The sequence below is a fragment of the Denticeps clupeoides genome, chromosome 15, assembly GCF_900700375.1.
Source record: "Denticeps clupeoides chromosome 15, fDenClu1.1, whole genome shotgun sequence".
NCBI classification, from domain to species: Eukaryota; Metazoa; Chordata; class Actinopteri; order Clupeiformes; family Denticipitidae; genus Denticeps; species Denticeps clupeoides.
The window spans coordinates 15313212-15336689 of record NC_041721.1 but is presented as its reverse complement, the minus strand read 5'-3'; the positions used below and the strand labels follow the sequence as shown (position 1 = coordinate 15336689).

Genomic DNA, 23478 nt, shown 5'->3' with positions numbered 1-23478 from the left:
TACTGTACAGCACCCTACAAAATTTCTGGACCGATTCAGACTGGAGAACAAGCTCCATCCATCTGGGCAAAAAGGACTTCTGTGATTTGAATCCAAAATAAAAGAATGGACTGAAGAGCATGAAAATCATTCATGCAGCACAATAATTAGTGTTCGTCACCGTAACGCCCGTATCTGTTGTAATAATTTGAGTTTTATGAAGACCCACGCTGAAAATGTTCCTTCAGTCTGGGACTTTATTACTATTAAACCATTTCGATTTGAACCTGATTTGATCTTTCTCAGTTTAAGAAATGTGTAAAATGTATGAACGGGTCCAATAACAGCAGCAACCAACGCACCATAATTAATGTTTGAATTTTTTTTTTATTATTATTACTCAGCATTTTTTTTAACATACAAGGGAAAATGTAACAGAAATGTGTGAAGACTTCACTGGACAAAATCCAAAAAACAATCAAAATGCAGTTGATCATCGCAACTGCTACATGCAGTATTAACAGGCCTTTATCCAAGATGGCGAGTTAACTTCGAGGGACAGCTTTTTTACAGGTTCGTCCCCCTGTGACTTCCTCAAAAACTCAAAATGAAGCTTTTATACAGAGCTGGCAGGGTGTAGTGTTTGATAGAAAATAGAACAGCACACGTTCATTAACAAATCACCACGGTTGGCTTCTCTTTTCTTTTCCATTCTCTCTCCAGAGAATAAAGGTGTCCATAAAACTGCCCGAATCGTTAACAAATAACTAGATTGGCCCCTTATGATAATTAACGATGCATCTTTAAACAGGCATCATGTCACGTGACCATATCCATTCATTACTACACAGGGTCATAAAGGTACAGGGCCGGTCTAGAAATTCTACATCTATGGTAAACATGCTTGCACACAATGGCATTCTCGATGGCTGATTAAAAAAAAAAGAAAAATAAAAAAATAGCACACATATCATCAATGTCTTGCACTCACAGAAGAAGAGAGATAGAAAATAATAGCGATCCCACCGGAGGACTATTAAAAACATTATTAAAAAGAGCACATGGATGCTTTGCGCCGTCATCTGTGAAGACCAGTCGGGATGCAGAAGGGGAAGCGAGATTGGAGGCCTGTACGCCAGACTGCCACCCCTACATCGTCCGACCACCGCCGCCCTTTTTACGAATTCGCTGTACAGTGACAAATGGTGCATAATGTTTCTTTTTGTTAGCATCGGAAATCTCCTCGTATGAAGTGCTGCTGGCTGTGAGGAAGCCAGAACTGGGGTTCCCAAAAGTGCATGCGACCGAGGCGCAGTTTATAACCGGGGTTACCGTGAATGAGCTGTGCTCCACCGAATGGTTAAAAAGAAGTTTACGGACGACTGTGGCGAAGTGTGTAGTGGGGGGCAGGGTTGTTGAGCGGGTGCGGGGGGGGGGTACGTGGCTGGATCTCAGTCGTGGATCACAATGGGCCCTCGCATCCGCAGACCGGGGTGCTGCGGGGCCAGGATAGGTCCCCCTTGCGGCTGGCCCTGCGGGATCCGGCGCAGGTTGATCTGCTCACAGGGCTGCCTGCAAGCTCGTCTCAGCTGGGAGCGAGAGAGCAGCCTCCTGGCTTTCCTGTATAAAATGGCCGGGGGCAGACAGAAGGAGGCAGCGGAAGATAAAATCATTGCCGAAATCACGAGTCTGCACAGCTTGACCAACAAAACGTGCAAAGTTGCATGGTTGAAGCCCATTTTCTACCATTAAAATACAGCAGAACATACACCAGGGGGTCAAACTATGGCACACAAGTCCTATAACAGTATAACAATACAGATACAATCATAGTATAATAATAATCATCACACAGTGATGTTTCTTACTGTTTTAATTTCCTTTGTCTTCATATGTGAAAGTTTTTTGTGTTGGTGTTAGTGTTGCTCCAGTCACCTGCGAGACCCACCTAGTCTCCCGGGAAACAAGGAAGAAGCTGTCATCTGGGGCATCGATCCAGTTGGGTCGCCTCTTTCGAAGCATCACGCCACTGGAACGCAGGTTTGTGCTGCTGGTGCTTCGCCCGTTATGCTGCGAATAAAAAAAAAAAAAAAAAGTGTTCAAATCACAATACAAATAACGAAATATTTTTTCAGTTATATAGACTTACCAAAACTGGCCCAACGATGTGTCCCGGATTATCTATTAAGATAAAAGTGTGCTATTTGAATAGGTCTTTGAGTAAGTTTATGGTTAATGGTGGTGCCATATATACTCATGAACACACACACACACACACACAAACTGTGTGTAAATATAATACATAAAAGTATATGCATTTGTTAACCTTGTCCTGGAGCAGCTGCTCTCCTTTCTGTCTCCAGCCTGCTATGGTGATGGTAGCTGCGCTTTCCCAGCATGCCGAGTGGGCCATGGCTTGGCAGGGAGGACAGCAGACGACGGGGCGGCTGCACTTGTAGGCCGGGCGTTCGGTGAGAGCGGGGAGCATGCGATACTGGACGAGTCTCTGCATAAACGGTAACATATATGCATTTATTTTAACATTCGGTGTGGTTTTTTTGTGTTTGTGGACGCCACTCACCAAGGTACTGTAGCACACTGGTCAGGGTGCTCCTCTGGGTGGTTCTGGTTCGTTTGGGTCGTCCCCCCAGCCCTTCTGACACTCGGATCATGTCTATAGGTTAGAAGGGAATGCAGTAGGGTAGTTCAGAGCAGGTTTAGTTCCTTATTGATGCCTTTTTCCGTCGTTATGAATTGATTTATGACGCGAGGCCTGACGTGACCTCTTTTTCAGAGAAGGAGACATGGAATATTCATGAAGAGCGGCGACGGTGCTCTGTGTTCGGCGTGTCCTATTTTTGGAATAACAGAATGTAAGGAATGAATACAGGTGGCTGTGGTATGAGCAGTTTTGTGGCTTCATGGGAGCATGCAGAGTTACCTCAGGAGAAACAGGCAACTGGGGTCATTCATATTCTGAACCGAAACACTGGAGATGCTGCTGAGCAGAACGGAGCTGCGAATGACATGCTGAATGCAGACAGAATACGATGCTGTGCAGGTATTCGTGGTACGTGGCACGTCGTGAGCGGGTTATCTGCTTGACAAGCACATGCTTCATACACAAAAACCAGAACTTCATAGGCGTGTTCTTTTGAAAATAATGTTAAAACTCAACGATGTTGGACAAATGCTTGGCAGGAGATAAATAAGGTTGAGGTTCGACGCTGAAACAAGGCATCATGGATGGAACAACACTGGTCACCGCACAGGTAAATCATAAAGTGATGTGATACACGCACACAAACACACTTACACACGCTGGGTGCAAATCAAACGTAATAATGCAACAGAAAAGGGCTGGAGGGTGGAGGTTATGTGGTGGACGTGGTCTGAGCTGCAGCGCCGATCCCCCCCGCTCTGCTGCACGTGACGATGAGACTGTTGCTGTAAACTGATGGACAGACACACACACGACACATGAAAACTACAGGACTCATGATGGTTTCAGCCACGGTTTTATTGGTGCTTTCACTGTTGTCACCCACATAGTCAACTAACAGAAGAAAAAAAAAAAACGGAGATCAAAATGAAATTAATAAATGGGGCGAGGCAGTGGGGAGAACGAGAGAGAAAGAACAACTGAGCTGCAGGACCTTGAGCTGTTTGAGAGAGAGAGAGAGAGAGAGAGAGAGAGAGAGAGAGAGAGAGAGAGAAAGACATGTTTTTTGTGGGATGAAATGGGGCCACAAACATGTAAAGGATTGAAGATGTTTGGACATCATGCAAAAAAAAACAAAAAAACAACACAATTCTGTCCTAAAAGCACAGAGTTTATCCACAAAGCCACTTCAACATGGCGTGAGCCAGACATGTCATCCAGCGCGCTTAAGAGGAGGGAATTGCTAGACATGGGAACACCCTCAGAAATGAGTGTTTCTAATTTAATTGCAAAAACCAAGGTAAAACGAGACCTGAAAGACAATCATTTACTACTATATTTCGTACAATATATATATATATATATATATATATACACACACACACACACACACACACACACACACACACACACACACACACATATATCATAAAATAGAGGTTAGTCTACCGCTGTTGTGCACCAATGCTTTCTAAACAAGTTTCCTGTACAATCAAAAACAGCAATATGAACCATATAAGCCTTGCAGTGTACAGCACATACACTTTGGCTTTAATAAATTAATAAATCCATTTCAGATTTCGGAAATGTACATCATATAGCTTGCACGGGGGGGGGCTTTACATCATTTGACGTATACAAAGCAGAAAAACAAATGAAGACCACCCGTTTCCATCCACCTCTTTCTTGGTAGTCAAACTTTGTCATTCAAAGCACTTGACTGGATTGTCGATTGTACCTCATACCACAGCCATTCTTGCAGGAAACAGACAACAGATTAATGATTGAATTGATTGTATTAAGAGGTAGTAATATTGATTTTTTTTTTTACCAAAGCACCCTTTTAGGGCCAACTAGTAGACAAAACGTATGGACTTAATAAAAGACCACAGATTTCTAATCCTGGACCCATCCAGGATGGCCTGGGTAAAATATCTCAACAGAATCTACGATGGTCCTTGAAATCTTAACTGAAATTAAAATTTCAGCTCAGCAACAAGAAAGATTCCGTGCTGGGTGCTGGGCTCCGCTTCAAGCCATGCACTAATTTTAGCATCTTACCTGTTTAAAGACACTTTAAAACTGGCCAAAATTGAGAAAACTAGTTTTGACTCAGATACTGTTGGTCTGTTGTTAGCTGTTTTTTTTTGTTCAGACAAATGCATATTTGCATATTTGGTTCAAGGTTCAGATGAGATCTTTTGCCTTTGCTTCACAACCATTTTTTACAAGAAATCCATATCAAAGCTGAGAAAATGGCATCTGATGACTTATGTTGACTTTACATGATTTCGCAAATAACGTAATTATGAATTCTGAGCAGAGTAGGGTGATAGTAGCCTACTGGGTAACACACTCGCCTATGAACCAGAACCAGGTTCAAATCCAACTTACTACCATTGTGTCCCTGAGCAAGACACTTATCCCTTCAGGAGGGGACTGTCCCTGTAACTACTGATTGTAAGTCACTCTGGATAAGGGCGTCTGATAAATGGTGTAAATGTAAATGCAGTAAAGGTGAAATTATGCAACATAGAAAGAAAGAGCAGGGTAAGTAGATACCACAACAGTTAAATGACATGTGGTGTCCAAGTTTGCTATATGAACAAGTGAATATAATTCTGAAGCTACATTCACACTCTTGTAAGTGAAATTAGCATAATTTAAAAATAATAGTTTTCTTAATCTTGGCCAAACTAACCTAAATGTTTTGTGGCAACTCATGCAAGTAATTAATTATTTTCACATTCAGTTCCTTAGTACTTCATTTTTTTTTTCTGCAGTTACAAAAACCTTCCTGTAACCAGTCAAAAAAATAAAATAACTTCTTTTACCATGACAAGCTCATTAATTCAGGTGGTCGGCAAAATATAGATTTGGTAGACAAAAATACATTTTCCATCCATCCCAATCAAATTCTAAAAATAAGGCTTGTGTGAAGATATGGAATAAGAACTTGGACCTCTATCTATAATAAAGCTTTGTGGAGTCCAGTTTTGTGTAATTGAGAGCACACAAAATTTTCCTGTGCAGGAAAGGATTCTAAAAGGCTGTGCCTGTCTAACAGCTGCAATGCATGCTGCATTAATGTGACAAGACTAACAACGAAAATTATATACATACAAAAAGGCGAAGATGAAAAAAGATGATTGAAACAATTTTAATGGAGGACAAGCAGTCTTTATTGGAAATAAAGGGTATGGAGGGAGAATACAAAAACTGAAATAATAATATAATAACAATAATAATAAAAAATAGTTAAGACATGGGGAGAGAGGGGGAGGAATGGCAGCATGACGATGGAGAAGGATGGGAGGCACGGGCCGGGTGGGTGCGTGAGGGCTGAAGTTAGGAATTTAAAGAGCTCTTACACTCTGCCTTTATGGCACCACAGTTAATGGGCACAAAGGGGCGGCGTGCGGCCCGGCGCAGCCGGATGATGTCGCGGCACATGTGACGTGCTAGCTTCGTGAGTCGTGTAGCCTGGAGCAGGAAAGCCTGCTTGGTCTTCATTGAGGACTTGGAACCACCAGTGTTTCGTATAGGCACCATGTGCGAGGACTGGCGTGGCCCATGTCCACGGGAACGGGGTTCCTGGCAGACAGAGAGGGAAAATAAAAGAAACGGACAGTGAGTGTGGAAGGGAAATATGCGAAAGGACATTAGGGTGAAAATTACATGGACACTAAGAGTATTTGAAGCAGAGTGTTTCATGGCAACACCCTGGGCAATGGTGGCCTAGTGGCTAAGGAAGTAAACCCACAACTGAAAGGCTGCAGGTTCAAATACAAAACCGCCATGGTGCCACTCAGGTCCCTTTGAGCAAGGCACAGTCCACACACACTGCTGCCCGGGCACCTTTCATGGCTGCCCACTGCTCACTAAGGGTGATAGGTTAAGTGCAGAGGACATTTTGTGCACTGTGTCCTGTGCATCACTTTCACTTACAAAAATGTCTCATGAAGCAACATGAGAATTGCTACATTTAAAAAAAAAAAAAAAAAAAAAAAAAAAGATTTCATTTAGAGGAGACACTAACATTAGGTGTTGGGCTCGGAGAAGTCTTTTCCTCAGCACCCTCAGCTCTGCTTGGCATTTTCAGTCCACCATACTTTTTCCAGTACATCCAGCAGGAAACACAAAGCCGGCACTGCATGTTGGGTGGACCCCAGGAGTACCACTGAGGAGACTGTATGGCTGTGTAGATGTTCATGAAATTGAAAGAAAAAAAAAAAAAAAGTTATTACACAAGCCATAAGCATGTCACAACTTTCTGACCACAATGCAAATCGAAGATTTCTGTAAATTAATATTATTGATTATTAGCACGTCTGTCATTTCTCACCAAAGCAACTTTCACAAGCACGACCACCTCCAGATGCGGGATAGCCACCTGGACCTGCGGCACCATTCACAGTGGCCATTTTGCCATTACTGACCGAAATCTGATTTGGGTTGGGTTTGTTACTGAGAGACAAAGAAACGTGTATTGAAATTAACAGAACATTCAAATGAATGCTTACTTTGGAGAAATTGCTAATGATTTTGACAAACTTACTATGTTGGTATGTAAACTTGCTTCAGTTTACTCTCTGCCTCAGCTGCCTTCAGCCGCTTCTGCACAATTAAAATCACAAAATAATGAAGTCAATAAAGAAATACGGATGGCACAATGCACCGCTTCTGACCCGATACAACATCTAAATGTGTGAATGGTGTACTTACCTGTTGCACGTATCTGTCTGTGGTTTTCCACATGTAGTAATACTCAATGATACTAGTCAGTGACTTCCAAGGGAGCTGAAATAAAAGAAATAAATCATGAAATAAAGCAACTTATCAAATCAAATAATACTAAAAAAAAACAACAAAAAAAAAAAAACTCAGAAATCAATAAAACTTTCATCTCTAGCATAAACTACTGATTAGGTAATCTGGGAATGTAGTTATGTATGCATGATCCATTAAATCATCTAAAAATAAATAAATAAATAAATAAAATAAAAAATCAAGTCAGGATAACATTTTAAAGCCCTGATCTGCAAAATCCAAATAGAAGCCTATCAGTGATTTACAATGAGGTGATTAGTGCCTTAAATCAGTTGCATTTTGATCTAATGCGTGTTTAACCTGGACGGGTGTAGTTTCACAACCTCTACTAAAAATGATCAACGGCCAGATTTATCGGTCAGTTTTTCTGACAGCACCCGGTCACTGAAACAGCAGACAGATATGTCAGCGAAAGCAAACTTTTTTCATCCTGCACAACATAGCATATAAAAAGCATAAAACCACTGTAGACTAAGCACTGCTGGGTAAAATAATGAAAACATGTAATAAAGTCAAGACCCAATTCTAAAACCGTTTGTCATAATAGCAAAATGTACTCACAAAATCTTGCCGGATATCATTGAAGTCCTTGCCGTATTTTTCCAGTGCCTCCTCAAACAAGTTGGCTTCCGATGAGCTCCACTCCTCCATCTCATCTCGGCACAGTACAGGGCCGCCCTGTGGTACCAGCACACTCAGGGCACTGGAGAGGTCATAATCATGCCGATGGAGCGTGTCCATAGCATGGAACTAAGAACGTTGAAATAAATGAATTAATGCTTTCGTTTTTATTTTAATTTCAAGTCAGTTTTGCTGTCATATTGAAATGAAACAACATTTCTCCGGAACCTGGTGCCACATGTAACATTTAAACCACGTTACATAGTGACATAAAGTGCTACATGTTGCGCCAACACGTGATAAAAAATGAGATTGAATACGAACCAGTGTGATGTCTCGTGATGCGGCAGCCGCACTCATGTGTAAGCTAGGTTGTCTAACGGAGCTACTGCAGTCCAGTGCACGAGCAAACGTGCCCACCGCCCTGTGGAAAGTTGTAAAGATCAATGAGCATCTTTAGGATAAAAAAATTGATCCCTTCATTGCTGGGTCAAGCTTGATACAAAATCCAAAGTGTAACAATGAATGGTTGCTATTAGGGCTGGGTGGTTATATGATTTTGATTGAATATTGCATTAAAATCAGCTTTGGGCTTTTTTCACTCTCATAAGCATATTTTGTGTGTATTTCCATTGCTTTGAAATTGAGACACACGGCTGCCAGACATCCCAAGTCTGCCGGAAGTTCCGGGAATCTCCCGCATATTGACAGCGGTTCCCTGATGCCAGCAAATTGAATAAAATATCCCAGAAACTACAGCAAGCAAAAAAAGAGCCTGTATGCGATTGAGTACAGCGTTTATCACGCGAAAAAGACAGAATGACAATCAACGTGTGTGTCCGTAGCAACCAATCAGATTTCAGTGCGGGGACCAAAGTTATGATAATGTTCAATGGTTTATGAAAACTGCAGTGGAGCATCATGAAATGCATGTAAAACACGTTTCACCTCATATTAAAGGTTTTGCAGTTTGGGATGTCTGTGCTACTGAGGCGCTGGAATATGGAATATGCGATGTTGTTCACTACGTAAAGCTAGCAAAGAGCGAAATTGCATGGTTATACATGTTAATAAATGTTTATTATCTCTGGTGTCTTCGGTTTCGGTCTGGCAAGAAAAAAAAAATGTGTGATAGACTTCAGTTGAAAAGAATGAAATTATAATTCTGCCATTGCCCAGCCCTAGTTGCTATTATGACTAAACGGAATCCAAATTAATTTAGACAGCACAGAAAAAACAGACAGATGGACAGAAAAGCTGAATTGTACCGGGCCACCACCAAGAACTGGTCAATCTGCTTATTTGTGAGTGGGCATTCTGGGTCCCACATTTTCACCTCCAGTTTGGACTGGTCCCTCTCATCAGGTTCATCTGAGGATGACAATTTTTTTTAATCTCAATTATTGTCCTTTTCATAACTCTATTATCTGACATGTTTTGTTTTTTTTTTAATTCAGGGGGGACAAATTCACAAATGTACGTGAATATCTGCCATCAATTAAGATGAAAAAAAAAAACTGAAGAAACCTTCCTCTCTGGTGCCTCACCTTCTTGCAGCATCTCTGGGACATCAGCTTGAAAACGGGGTCCAACACGGATCTCTCCTTTGTCTGCCAACAGTGTCTTCTGTGTTGGGTCATACACCAGTGAGTAGAAGAATGTGTCCTGGAAGAGAAAGAACATAAAAATTTTTTTGCTTTTGGATAAAACTCATATAATGAAACATTAATTCACATATTTGAGCTAATTTGTGCATTATTCACATCTTTTGCATAAGTGACCCAATTTATGTGCACATAAATACACACAGAAAAAAAAAGAAGATCACCTCTTTGTCTAGGTAGGACAAGACCGCCTCTGTCTCGTTGAGCAGTGCCACGCTGCATTTGCCTCTGTTCAAATATTAAGCACATAAGATGGAAGTCATGACTGATCAGGTTTGTAGAAATTATGGGTTCACTAAATTATGGCTAGTGCATAATACAGGGTTCCCACTCAAAGTCAGACCTAAAATTCCCAGACTTTTCCATGACTTTCTCCTGTATTATGGAGTTATTGAATTCAATAAATTTTTACCATTGTTGTTGTACAGGCAGCTTGGCGTGTTGAGCGGAACAAAATCTCAACTCCATCTCTGACATCCTCTACATGCATCTTTTATTTGATTACTTTGGGTGAGCCAGTGCTTAAATTCTTCATTTTTAAGCCAAATATCTTGAAATTTACACTTGCCTGGCATGTTTTGTAAGTTAGTAAGTGGAAGGACATATACGGACACAGACTTTGCAAAGATTTAGCATTCTATAATATTGCATATTGTTAGAGCATGAGAGCAAAACAAAGACGCGGAAATACACGAGGTTTTGGCTAGTGTACAATGTGCTATTATCAAAAATCCCTGATAATCCATTGCCTTGGCACCCGAATGATCAACTTTCCCCGTCTGGAAATGCCTTGGGGCAGTGGTGGCCTAGCAGGTAAGGAAGTGGACCCATAATCGGAAGGTTGCCGGTTTGAATCCTGAAATGCCAAGGTGCCACTGAGCAAAGCACCGTCCCCACACACTGCTCCCCGGGCGCCTGTCATGGCTGCCCACTGCTCCCTCAGGGGACGGGTTAAATGCAGAAGTTCCCAGAGTCATGGGAACCCTGATAATTATGTCAGAATTAAGGCCTTTAAGGAATTAAGTTTGGAGCTGCATTGATGGTGATGCTTTTGATATCACGTGTAAATCCATCACAGCTTCACTCATGCGCCAGGCAGGTCTTACCTTATGTGTGTGGCGGGAAGAGACTCATACTGGCGAGACAAGAAAAGCTCTCGGTGACGAAGTTGGTGCTTCTGTTTTTCAGACAGCTCAGGTTCGGAGGGGTTACCTTTCTCTTCCTCCAAGTCCTCTGCATTTGCACACATAACAATGAAAAAGCGATTAACACACATTACGTAGAGTTTCGTAACTTGCGCATTTTCTATTATTACGTCAATGAGGACCAAGAAAAAACACATACTAGCATGTTTGTCTGCCAGCTGGATGAGGCTGTGTGAGATGTCTCTTCTTCTGTAAAAACACACAACCTTGGCCTCCACATTCCCGCTCGCTGTCTGAAACGCAACACGCAGAGGACAGTCTGTTACACGCCATCTGACGTTCCTCATCTTACTACATGATCCTATACAGTCAGGGCTTTTCCATGCTCCGAAATGAGCCCTTACACACCCATGTTCTGTATTCTGTTGATAATGAGCAGCTAATTGGTAACAGTAGAATACATCCAAGCATACAGTACCTTATTCAACTCCTCTATTCTTCTGATCAGGTATGGGTTACTTGAGGAGTTTTCAAAAAAGACATAATCTGAAACAAAACATGATTTTAAAAATTTAAAATCACCACAGGAGTATAATACAGTTTCTTTTTTCAGTTTATTATTATCACGACTATTATTCATTTCAATTTATCTCCAAAATCAATTCAAGCAGCTATATCTTCAAAATGAAGACATAACCGATTTCATGGTCACCAAGTAGTGAATCTGCCAAAAAATACAAAGACCAAAATAATATCAGGAGATTGCTACTTTGGCTATGTGGGATGTTGAGAGCATCTAAAACACTAAACATACAAAAAAAAAAAAAAAAAAAAAAAAAAAAAAAAAAAAAAAGCATAATGCAACAAACGCCACTGAGACAGAAATCAAGACACAAGACTTGAATTAAGAGCTTATTTTTATTTCTACTCATAAATGCATTTCAGAAGCAATCTTTTTTTATGTCTACAGGACGTAATACTATTCAATTCACATTTTGGCACAGGTTTTAAGAATATACAGTGTTCATGAAGGGGAAAAAAAAAGATTGTCTTTGCCCCCCCCATTGGACGATTGCAATCCCTTCAATCCCAACGCATTGTAGCCTTCAGAAAGAAGGACACTTAACATTCAGTTGACAACATGTTGAAATATTTCCAACCAAGGAAATTTCTACACTCAGAGTCCTGGTCACACTCAGATCATAGATAGACATGCATATTTTTTCCCACAAATCTGTCATCATGCTACATTTTTAAAACGACGAAATTGTGGTCTGTTCTTCATGGCACAACCACACCAAACGATTTTCTCAGAAAGTCTGAGTAGTATTCAAAAAGCTTTTTAAAAAATGCAACCTTTCACCATTGCAGACGTTATTTTTTTTTCTTTAAATTGATGCCAAATAACCAAAGACCACATTCCGGTATTGACTCAATGGCAGAGATAAAATGTTCAGACTGCAGGGTAGCATTAAATCAATTGTTTTCCATTCTCCACATCACAACCTTCAGGTCATCAACAACTTTACATACCAGTCAAAGCATCAGACCAGTGCAGAAATGACAGCTCTCCACACGTTAAAACTCCCAAGATTTTGTGGAAAAGATTGTGCACAAAGAGAGATCAGTCCTTTCAGTCACACAAAACTATCAACTAAGTTGATAAAATGTGAGAAGTATTCAGTCTTCAACCAGGACATACAGCGCCGTGTACTTTAGTGCATCATGTAAAACATTTTTGCTATTTAGATTTCTTTATTGCCATTTTAGGGCACACAATGAAAATTCTGCTACACACACTACTTTGTTGTTGAGTAATGCGGATAATGTGAGTAATATTTCCTTTATTGGCTACATCTGAAAATATGAGGAAGGACTAAGCAAATACATAAGATATTCAGCCACAGATTACTGGTGGCGAAGGCTACGTGATCAGCTAGGTGCAGATTTGTACTTTATGATAAGACGGCTGATAACCATGCACGTGCATGTTATTTAAAATTAAAACAAAAGATGAATGATGTGCAGACCACGCATATACGAACATTTTGGTAAAACTCTGCTACGTATCCTGATCATTCACTAATCAAAGAGCGGGGGAACAATAACAGTTGGAACAATAAAGTGACTTCTTTAAAAAAGGAAAAACAAACTTAAGTTATACGATTAACCTATTTGATCAATAGCCTTTTCAAGAATTCATTAATTACAGGCAAAAGAATCAGGTTCCCAGTGACCAAAGTTGGACTTTGTGATTTATAAGGTTAGAACCTTGTGGGGACACCATTTCAGAGCCCCTCAAAAAAAATAATTATCGGACCACCAAAGATAAAAACACACTCGCCAAACACGCCTGCACTTTTGCGCAAGTTTTATGCGCACAAAAGAACAGAAAACGGCGACGAGGAAACCGGGAACACGGCGGTTCCGCGGCGGGGGAGTTCTAAAGGGTGTTAGTAGCCTAGTGGGTAACACACCAGAAGACCCAGGTTCAAACCCCACTTACTACCATTGTGTCCCTGAGCAAGACACTTAACCCTGAGTGTGTCCAGGGGGGGACTGTCCCTGTAACTACTGATTGTAAGTCGCTCTGGATGAGGGCGTCTGGTAAATGTTAGGGTTTAATTCGACGCGCTTTCTAGTCAGAAGCGGCCCGAGGATGCCCGTCCACCTCGGTCACGTGAAACGCATTCCCGGCCGCCGCGGAGACCGTGGCCTCGGCGTCAGCCCCCCAAGTGCCGACGGCGGCCCCCCAACTTCGCGTTTCGAGTCCGAACCGCCACACGCCACGACGTCCGTCCGTGCGCTGGCGCCCGCACCCCCTCCAATAAAAAAAGAAAGAAAATTCAACCTCCACACCGGCACCGTTCTCGGCGCCATTGCACCACGACGTCAAAAGAGCTAATGTTGCGTTAGATTAACGTCCAGTTAGCAAACAGCTAAGAGTCGCATTACGCGCAGAGATCAGAGGTTCTCGCACACCCGCCATAAAGAAAAACACCCCCGAACGGCTGTATCGGAATTATATCCCGCGTGGGCAGCCGGTCTGCGTCCACGCAAGCCAGGGAGCTTGCGACGGCGAAGTAAAAAAAGTGAGTGTTTTGCCGAAGGCAGGTGAGGGGACGCTAGCCGTCACGTAAACTAGCTAGCCAAATTAGCCGCCGCCTCGAAGCATCTTTGTGAAGAAGCGGCTCGGACGCGCGTCCGAAGCACAATTCATTTGCAAATTGCGTCTTTTTAATATTGTATTCTTTTTTTTTTTTTTTTACAAAACGCGCATTTTAACGTTTACGTTTGCAACAACGCGAGGCTGCTGGCGTGCAGGCTAGTTTCCGAGGCCTGACCCACATTTGAATCCCAAATGTTCCCTAATCGCTGTTATTCATCGGCGGCCAGCGGCGGCTGCTCGCACGGCGCCGAGCTGGACGAAAGCGGACGCGTTGCTCCGTCCGCCGCGCACCGCACCGCTCCGCCGGCAGCCGAGGGCTCCGCCGGGCGTTTCTGCGAGGTTTCATTCCACATTTCAGCAAGGAAAGGAATAATAAAGTGACATACCTCCGACCCGGTACATGTTGGCCGCCATTTCTGCCCTCCCGGAGTGTCAAAAAAACAAACCATAAACAAAATAGGTTCGTATTATTCTGCAATTCGAAGACGTTCAACTCCTAGTTTTCATCAGACGACCAAAAAAACGTCTAAATATATATTTATGACGCCGCGGGAGCGTGCGGCGGTTTGCGGGATAAATATTTAAATATTACTTTTTTTTTTTTTCTTCAATCAACGCACCCCCTCCCGAGACTCCCAGTACAATACAGCGACTCACATGCGACAGGGAGTCGGATATCAGGCAGCGCGGCTTCCTGATGGGGGCTCGGGAGGGAGGGAGCGAGGGAGGGAGAACCGGGGCGCCGCGGCGGCACAACCAGCGCCCCGGTTCGGAAGTTTGAGTTAAAATCCTCCACGCCTACGTGTGCCTTTTTACATGTGATTAGTATACGTGAAATCCAGCAAAATAAATATTGGGACAACTGGAAGCATTGCAGGCTTACTAGGGAGAGGAGCCACGTTGTTTTTTTGGGGGGTGTTAAAAAAAAGAAGAGGAAACGATCTGAAGGGTGTGTCCAGATCGTTACCTGACCACGGAGTCCACTTTCTGAAATCTCAGCGCCCTGACCTGAATGGCACGAGGAAATCTGCTGGGGGGTCTGGAGAGATTCTCCGGAGGTTTCCTGGACGTTAATGTTTCCTGTAGTATTTACATTTACAGTATTTACCAAACGCCCTTATCCAGAGCGACTTACAATCAGTAGTTACAGGGACAGTCCCCCGCTGGAGAGCCTCAGGGTTAAGTGTCTTGCTCAGAGACACAATGGTAGTAAGCGGGATTTGAACCTGGGTCTTCTGGTTCATAGGCGAGTGTGTTACCCACTAGGCTACTACCACCCTTAACACATGCATTAAATACGTGTTTTTCTTTCATTCACTGAAGCGTATGTTTTTCCTTCTTCTGTACTTAAGGTAGTTTCTTCTTTCAATTAAACATGAAATATAATAAAGAATAAATGATCAGTGAAACACATTTTGTAAGTGTGTGTGGGTGTGTGTGTGTGCATGTGTATATACAGTATAGGCCAAAAATTTGGACACACCTTCTCATTCAATGTGTTTTTTTTCATGACCATTTACATTGGTAGATTCTCCACATGTGAATGAACACATGTGGAGTTATGTACTTAACAAAAAAATGTGAAATAACTAAAAACATGTTTTATATTCTAGTTTCTTTGCTCTGATTACTGCTTTGCACACTCTTGGCATTCTCTCGATGAGCTTCAAGAGGTCGTCACCTGAAATGCTTTTCCAACAGTCTTGAAGGAGTTCCCAGAAGTGTTCAACACTTGTTGGCCCCTTTGCCTTCACTCTGCGGTCCAGCTCACCCCAAACCATCTCGACTGGGTTCAGGTCCGGTGACTGTAGAGGTCAGGTCTCCATTTTTTGTTAAGTACATAACTCCACGTGTTCATTCATAGTTTTGATGCCTTCACTGAGAATCTACCAACGTAAATTGGAAAATAAAGAAAACAGGTGTGTCCAACTTTTATATATATATATATGTGTGTGTGTGTGTGTGTGTGTGTGTATATATATATATGAAAATGAAGTGATTGTCATTGCTCAGTGGCACCTCAGTGGCAACTTGGTGGATCGGGATTCGAACCGGCAACCTTCTGATTACGGGGCCGTTTCCTTAACCGCTATGTTTATATATATGTGTGTGTGTCTCTCTCATATATATACCATACAGCATATGTATATATGCTGGATGTCATATATGTGACCTGCAGATTTGGTGTGCAGCTGGGACTCGCCTTGAAAGACTCTGCGCGAGAGCGACGTTGCTACGTAACTACGTCGACGCTCGTCACGTGCCCTGCGTAGTGGCGGGAGATTCCAGCATGGCGGTCCAGCCGAAGCAAAACCTGTCTATGGACAGCGCAGCAGAAACGGGCTTCATTAACTTCTTTTTCTCGCTGCCTGAAAAATCGGACACAGCCCTGAGGATCTTTGACCGCAATGATTACTACACGGTACATGGAAAAGATGCCATATTGGCAGCGAAGGAAGTTTTCAAGACCAATGCAGTTATTAAAAACCTGGGCTCTGGTAAGTCTGCAGCTTAGCCGTTTCAGTAAATCAAGTTTTAATGCTACTACGTTGGATTTTCTAGTTTCGGTGTATCTGCTTTGGAGACTGAATGCCGCTGCTTTTTTTTTTGTTGTTACATGGAACTAGGGAGCAAAAAGTTGGAGAGTGTGGTCCTCAGCAAGATGAACTTCGAGTCTTTTGTGAGGGATCTACTGCTGATCCGTCAGTACCGAGTGGAAGTTTACAGAAGCAAAACCGGCGGCAAGGGGAGCAATGACTGGCAAGTGGCTTATAAGGTGGGACGGAAGTGAGCACATCTCACCAGCATTCCATCTTAGTTCTGCAGACCTCCTGCAGTCTGGCTCTTTTTTTTGTTTTGGAGCAATGGGTGGTCTGAGTGGGTTATGAGCTAGGTTACTGGATTAACTAGAGAATAGGGGCGTGGCACTATCACAGGCCTAGTGTTTCAAGATGTTGTACGGTGGATGGAAACTGGAGAAGCCAGATTAAACCTCCATTACCACCTGGAGAGCTTGCATACTCTCATACGCGCACACACAGGGTCCTATTAACATTGAGAGCAGCTTCTCTCCTAACACTCCAACTTATACCTGCTTGCTATACCAACTTATTACAGCATGTTCTTCTTGTCTGGACCCCTGTCTTTTTTTTTTTTTTAAACTAGGCATCCCCAGGAAATTTGGCACAGTTCGAAGAAATTCTATTTGGTGGCAGTGGCCCCGGCGAGAGTGCCGCTGGCGTGGTGGGCGTGCGTTTGGGCACGGGCTCTGATGGGCAGCGTGTAGTCGGCGTTGGGTATGTTGACTCGACCCTGAAAAAACTGGGCATATGCGAGTTCCCCGACAATGACCAGTTCTCCAACCTGGAGGCCCTGCTGGTGCAGATTGGTCCAAAGGAATGCTTGTTGCCCTCAGGGGACACTGGGGGAGACGTTGGCAAACTTCGACAGGTAAATTCTTCCATATTCCACTGATTTCAGTGTAAAGGTGGATGTGAATGAAATTGTGTGTGTGGTTCTGGTTCAGGTGCTTCAGCGTGGGGCAGTGCTGCTTTCAGACAGAAAAAAGGCAGAGTTCAGTACTAAAGACGTTGTGCAAGATCTGAATCGTCTGCTTCGAGCACGTAAGGGAGACACGGTGTCCAGTGCCACCCTCCCTGAGATGGAGAAGCAGGTACATCAATTTCTAATTCATCTATTTATTAACGCTTGAAGTATTGGCTACTGTTGGTACGGAAATATGGTCATTTCTCCGGTAGATTGCCACGTCCTCCTTGGCGGCTGTCATTAAATTCCTTGACCTTCTCTCTGATGAGGGAAACTTCAATTCATTCCAGATGACAACTTTTGACCTCAACCTGTACATGCGACTTGACAATGCGGCCGTAAAGGCACTCAATCTTTTCCCGGTAAGGCAAGAGGTTCTGTGCATATTTTAAGTATTGCATTTAAATACTTTTATGTATACTGAGGTCCCCTTAATCAAAGCACCGTCCCCACACACTGCTCCCCGGGCGCCTGTCATGGCTGCCCACTGCTCACCAAGGGTGATGGTTAAAAGCAGAGGACATTTCGTTGTGTCACCGTGTGCTGTGCTGCAGTGTTTCACAATGACAATCACTGCAGTTTCACTTAAAATGGGAATTGTTGGTAATTTTCCTGCTGCCCAGGTATCAGACCCTTCCACAGGCATTCATTCTCTTTCGGGGCTCCTGAACAAGTGCAGAACACCACAAGGCCAGAGGCTGGTCAACCAGTGGATAAAACAGCCTCTGATGGACAAAAGCAAAATTGAGGAAAGGTGAACAGACATTTATTTACAGCCTCGATTTAAAAAAATAAAAATAAAAATTGCCCTGTATTTTGTACATGTATGAGGGAGAAATTGTATGACTTTTGAAGTTTTATTTATTTGGCAGGTTGAACCTTGTGGAGAGCTTTGTCGACGACTCTGAGCTGAGACAGAGCTGTCAGGAGGACCTCCTTCGCCGGTTCCCTGACTTGAACCGCCTAGCCAAGAAGTTCCAGCGACAGAGTGCAACTCTGCACGATTGCTATCGGGTCTTCCAGGCTGTAGGCCATCTGCCAAACCTGATTCTGGCTCTGGAGCGCTATGGCGGTAAGCAGAATCTCTGCTGATTGCTCCATATCTGCAGTTCGGATTCAAATCGTTTGGATCAATCACCTTGGAATAAAATGTATGTATATTTCTAATTACGTAAAAATCTAATTACGTCAAAATTGGTGTCTTTGACTATTTTGTTTGTAGGCACACATCAGGTCCTGCTGAATGAAGTTTTCATTTCACCTCTCAGGGACCTTATCTCCGATTTTACCAAGTTCCAGGAGATGATTGAAACCACACTGGACATGGGTCAGGTCTGTACGAGAGAGAAATGTTCAGGTTTGAGAATGTGAACCCCCCCCCCAATTAATCAGTAAATAATCTAAACATGACTACCTGCAGATTGAACACCATGAGTTCCTGTTGAAGCCGTCCTTCGACCCCACCCTGACTGAGTTGAGGGAGACCATGGACAGCTTGGAGAAGAGCATGCAATCTGTCTTGAGCTCAGCAGCACGGGAGCTGGGTAGCCCTAGTTCCTGACCTCTGCCCCACCCCACATTTCAGACCTTATTCATCAATTATCTGATGTTTTTTCTGTAATAACAATTGATCTTACTCATTTCAGGTCTGGACGCAGGCAAGACTGTGAAGCTGGAGTCCAATGCTCAGATTGGCTACTACTTTCGGGTCACTTGCAAAGAGGAGAAAAGCCTGCGCAACAACAAGAAGTTCACCACACTGGATGTGCAGAAGAATGGTGTACGGTTTACTAACAGGTTGTAAAATCTTTCCTTTTAGGCAGAAATCCTGCAATTCAGTAATTTACCATTAACATTTTTGCAAAAATCACCAAAAAATCCTATGTGTTAGTCACAACTCTTTTATGACACCTGCTGGTGGCAGTATTTCCCATGCATGACAATGCTGCTGTCACCTCCGCACTGTTTTAATTAATAATGGCCAACACGAAGAAGAGACAAGTCCCGTTTTTAATGTGTCTTTTCCCTGGACATGTTCTCTTTTTGAGACCTGGGAATTGTGTCTGGCTGGGGCTGTAGAATTTCTAGCTGCCTAAACATTCTCTCATAAAACAGTTACTTTTCTGATATACACTATCTATTCTATTCACTTCCACTCGCGCTAGTGGATCCGAGAGAAACGTGAGCGGGGACTGGGTGGGAGGGAGCAAGCAAGGAATGTGATATATCAGTCTACCTGTCAAATGGTTTTCTCACTCATTTGGTGTTTTACTAGTCTTATGTAGACCTTGGATGGGGTTTACAAAGGGAAGAAAATTGCAAAATGTATAGCAAATCTTGAAAACACACCACAAAATCTGTAATTTTGATTGCAAAAATCATGACATTCGGGTGGATGTTAATTGTTGTTGCATAATTAGGTTTTGGTATAATAAATAAGGGAGTAAGAATGCTATATTTCACCGAATGTGCCTGAATATTGTTTGCAGCTTAGCACCTTGCGGTTGTATGCCTTAGCCCCGGTGTTACTAACCACACTTGCACAAGCCATCCATTTGTTGTTGATCTTGTTTCATGTGACCTGCAGCAAGCTGAGCTCTATGAACGAGGAGTACACCAAAAGCAAGCAGGCCTATGAGGAGGCGCAGACTGCCATTGTCAAGGAGATAATTGGCATTGCTTCGGGTGAGCATTATTTCATATACACTAGATGTACATTTTTGCTAGTGCTCTTTAGAAAAGGTGTATTGCAAAACAGATTAACATCTGTGACAAATGTTCTCAAAATGCAGTACATTTTAGTGCGATGAACGTCTTTTTCAATCCTTCACAGGCTATGTGGACCCTTTGCAGATGCTCAGTGATGTGATTGCCCAATTGGATGCTGTAGTGAGCTTTGCGCTTGTGTCTCACGCTGCCCCCGTGCCCTATGTGCGCCCCCGTATATGTGAAAAGGGCTCCGGGCGATTGGTGCTGAAGGGTTCACGTCACCCTCTTGTGGAGGCTCAGGATGATGTTGCCTTTATCCCCAATGATGTCACATTCTCACGAGAGGAGGAGATGTTCCACATAATCACTGGTAAATTACACCGTTTATAAAATGAGAAATCTTTGTTTGCAGTGAACCTTGCCAACTGTCAGACCAGTGGATCCATCCAAATCACTCCTGCTTTCTTGTGCTCTTGAGGGGTTCTGTTAGACATATGGTCATGCTGGGCTATTTGAAAGGCACTGAACTAGGTTAATTAAGATATTCATAATTTAGATTAAGTTCTCTCAGGCTTTCTCACCCCTGCTGGGGTTTTCAAAATGCTCCCATGGAGATGTACCTGTAATGATTTTTTTTTTTCATTATGTACCATCTGTGCATCTGAGCATAGAGTTGCGGTGTTTGTTTCTCATTTACTTAAAAATAAAAAAACTCAAGATTTTAATCACAGAAACTGAACTGCAATGGTTTTTCAATACTCTACCAGGTCCTAACATGGGAGGCAAGTCAACATACATTCGTCAGGTTGGCGTGATCGTTTTGATGGCTCAAATGGGGTGCTTTGTGCCATGTGACGACGCGGAGGTGAGCATAGTGGACTGTGTGCTTGCTCGGGTCGGCGCTGGAGACAGTCAGATCAAGGGTGTGTCCACCTTCATGGCAGAAATGCTGGAGACCGCTGCCATTCTACGGTAAGGGGGAAACACATCACTGAATTTGGGTTATTTGAATGTGCACATTATTTAATTGTTCACATACCTTGGACTTTCTGTTAACCTTATGTTTCATGTAGAACGGAACGATAGCTTTTGGAGACCACAGGGGGGCGATATAAAGTCTATTAGCCTTGTTTTACAAAGATATTTTTTACACATGAACTAGTGGTACTTCCTTATATGACAATGTGTACAATAATGTTTTGCATTGAAGAATTCAATAAATTGCAGAATTACACTTTACAGTGGTGCATTCTATTGTTATTTTCAACATTCATGTATTTTAACATGCTTTTGTGTAAATGTTGTGCAGGATTTGAGGTCAGTATTATGTCCTAATAGAGAAAAATATCCAGTATTATAGGATGCCTAAAATTGCACCACTCTGGCTTAGTTAAATTACATCATGATAAAGTTTTTTGCCATTTTACAGCTCCGCCACAGCAGACTCTCTAATCATCATTGACGAATTGGGGCGTGGCACGTCCACCTATGATGGCTTTGGTTTGGCCTGGGCCATCTCTGAGTACATCGCCACTCACCTCAAATCCTTCTGTCTGTTTGCCACACACTTCCACGAGCTGACAGCACTAGCACAGCAAGCCCCTACTGTCCGCAACCTACACGTCACAGCATTGACCACTGACAGCACGATGACCATGCTCTATAAAGTCAAAAAAGGTGCGTGCGTTTACACAGGACGCGCCCTGGCATTGTTACATAAGACGTCCTCTGTGCTGAAAATGTGTTTCCATGCTACCCTCCATCATAGGTGTTTGTGACCAGAGCTTTGGAATTCATGTGGCAGAGCTGGCAAACTTCCCTCAGCATGTGATTGCCTCTGCTCGTGAGAAGGCGCTGGAGTTGGAGGAATTTCAGGACTATTCCCAGTCTGGTGAGAACAGTGGTACCGGTGGTCCTGAAGCCAAAAGACGTTTTCTTGACAAACAGGTGGGAGAATTCAGCAGCTGCACTTATAATTATTATTATTATTATTATTAATATTATTATTATTAATATTATTATTATTATTTTCATTAATTTCGTTAGAGCCTTGATTTGTGTTCATTTGAATGTACATTTAAATGCAGTGTAGTACTTCTTTTTTATATTCTTAGTATAACATACTTAATGTGTGTATGGGTATTGACATGAATAAATCAATAAATGAATAATAATAATCTGTGCCAACCAACAATCCTAGACTAGTGTATTTCACTTTGTGAAATCTTCTTTTTGTTCATTAGGAAGGGGAGAAGATTATTGCATCTTTTCTGGCTAAAGTGAAGGCCCTGCCTGTGAATGGGATGTCTGACAGCGATATAAAGCTGGAATTGCACAAGCTAAAATCTGATGTACTGAGCCAGAAAAACGAGTTTGTTAGTGAGGTGGTGTCCCATTTGGTCACTGTGAAAATGGACACAGTGTGAGGAAATGCCACCTAACAGTTTCATAAATTCAACAATGCTTTTCAGGATACTGCTATTGATTTTCATACCTGTAAAATATTACATTTATAAAATATTAAAGTAAAGGTTTTGGCCAGTGGAACAAGTATTTAGCTTCAGTTTCAATTTTACTGTTTTGTTGTCTAGTTTTCTGTTTGTGTCTTTACTCATGGTTTAATGTTCAGCACATAAGTGCAATACTTTATGACTTACATTGTTTTGAGGTTTTATTGCAAAAGACCTGACAATTACCAATGAAATACGTGCACTTACTGAAGACAGTGATTTTAATAAAACAAATCATGGAATTCATGGCACATTATCATTCCTCGCAATGCTAGTTGACCAAAAAATAGTTTTATGTGTCCAGCATAGTACCCATGCACTCGTATCATGCCTTGTCACAAATTATAAAGAAAAATATTTTTTTTACATTTTATTACAAAACTAAATACACTGGGGATGTCTTCTGCTTTGATAATGTTGCCATAAAAGAACAAAAATTTGCTCAGTTAAAAGTAGTGGCAAAGAGTACAAAAGTGTGGAATTTAACAGGAAATGGTTTCTTGCTTCATAGATTAAACATCACACATTAATGTGTGTTCTACCCAAATTCCAGTTATCAGCAAAGTGTGAATGGGGCCTGTGTGGAAGTGGGTGGTAGTAACCTAGTGGGTAACACAGGACAGTTTTCAGGACAGTTATCTAC

General features: G+C 42.4%; 2 protein-coding genes across 5 annotated transcripts; one reads left to right on the top strand and one right to left on the bottom strand.

Moving 5' to 3' along the window:
- Positions 1–346: 346 nt before the first annotated feature.
- Positions 347–14820, bottom strand: mta3 (metastasis associated 1 family, member 3). Of its 4 annotated transcripts, XM_028954249.1 has the most exons (20): positions 14728–14820; positions 14457–14486; positions 11380–11447; positions 11101–11194; positions 10863–10989; positions 9921–9984; positions 9640–9757; positions 9361–9463; positions 8417–8516; positions 8033–8221; positions 7367–7441; positions 7200–7258; positions 6987–7108; positions 6681–6838; positions 6013–6235; positions 2561–2653; positions 2306–2485; positions 2129–2160; positions 1928–2049; positions 347–1599 (listed from the first exon to the last, which is right to left on the bottom strand). In XM_028954249.1, the coding sequence occupies exons 2-20, from the start codon at positions 14482–14484 to the stop codon at positions 1431–1433; spliced, it is 2124 nt and encodes a 707-aa protein (XP_028810082.1). In that variant the 5' UTR covers positions 14485–14486; positions 14728–14820; the 3' UTR covers positions 347–1430. The 4 variants fall into 4 exon arrangements, with proteins under 4 accessions (XP_028810082.1, XP_028810083.1, XP_028810084.1 ...); XM_028954250.1 differs by lacking the exon at positions 14728–14820 and having other exon boundaries at positions 1915–2049; positions 14457–14721; XM_028954251.1 differs by lacking the exon at positions 14728–14820 and having other exon boundaries at positions 347–1594; positions 14457–14721.
- On the top strand, positions 13686–22951 carry msh2 (mutS homolog 2 (E. coli)). The gene is made up of 17 exons (XM_028954244.1): positions 13686–13993; positions 16210–16568; positions 16698–16846; positions 17236–17520; positions 17597–17743; positions 17829–17978; positions 18240–18370; positions 18489–18688; positions 18839–18948; positions 19037–19160; positions 19263–19413; positions 20204–20301; positions 20450–20695; positions 21093–21297; positions 21755–22002; positions 22094–22272; positions 22569–22951. The coding sequence occupies exons 2-17, from the start codon at positions 16361–16363 to the stop codon at positions 22749–22751; spliced, it is 2814 nt and encodes a 937-aa protein (XP_028810077.1). The 5' UTR covers positions 13686–13993; positions 16210–16360; the 3' UTR covers positions 22752–22951.
- The last annotated feature ends 527 nt before the right edge of the window (positions 22952–23478 follow it).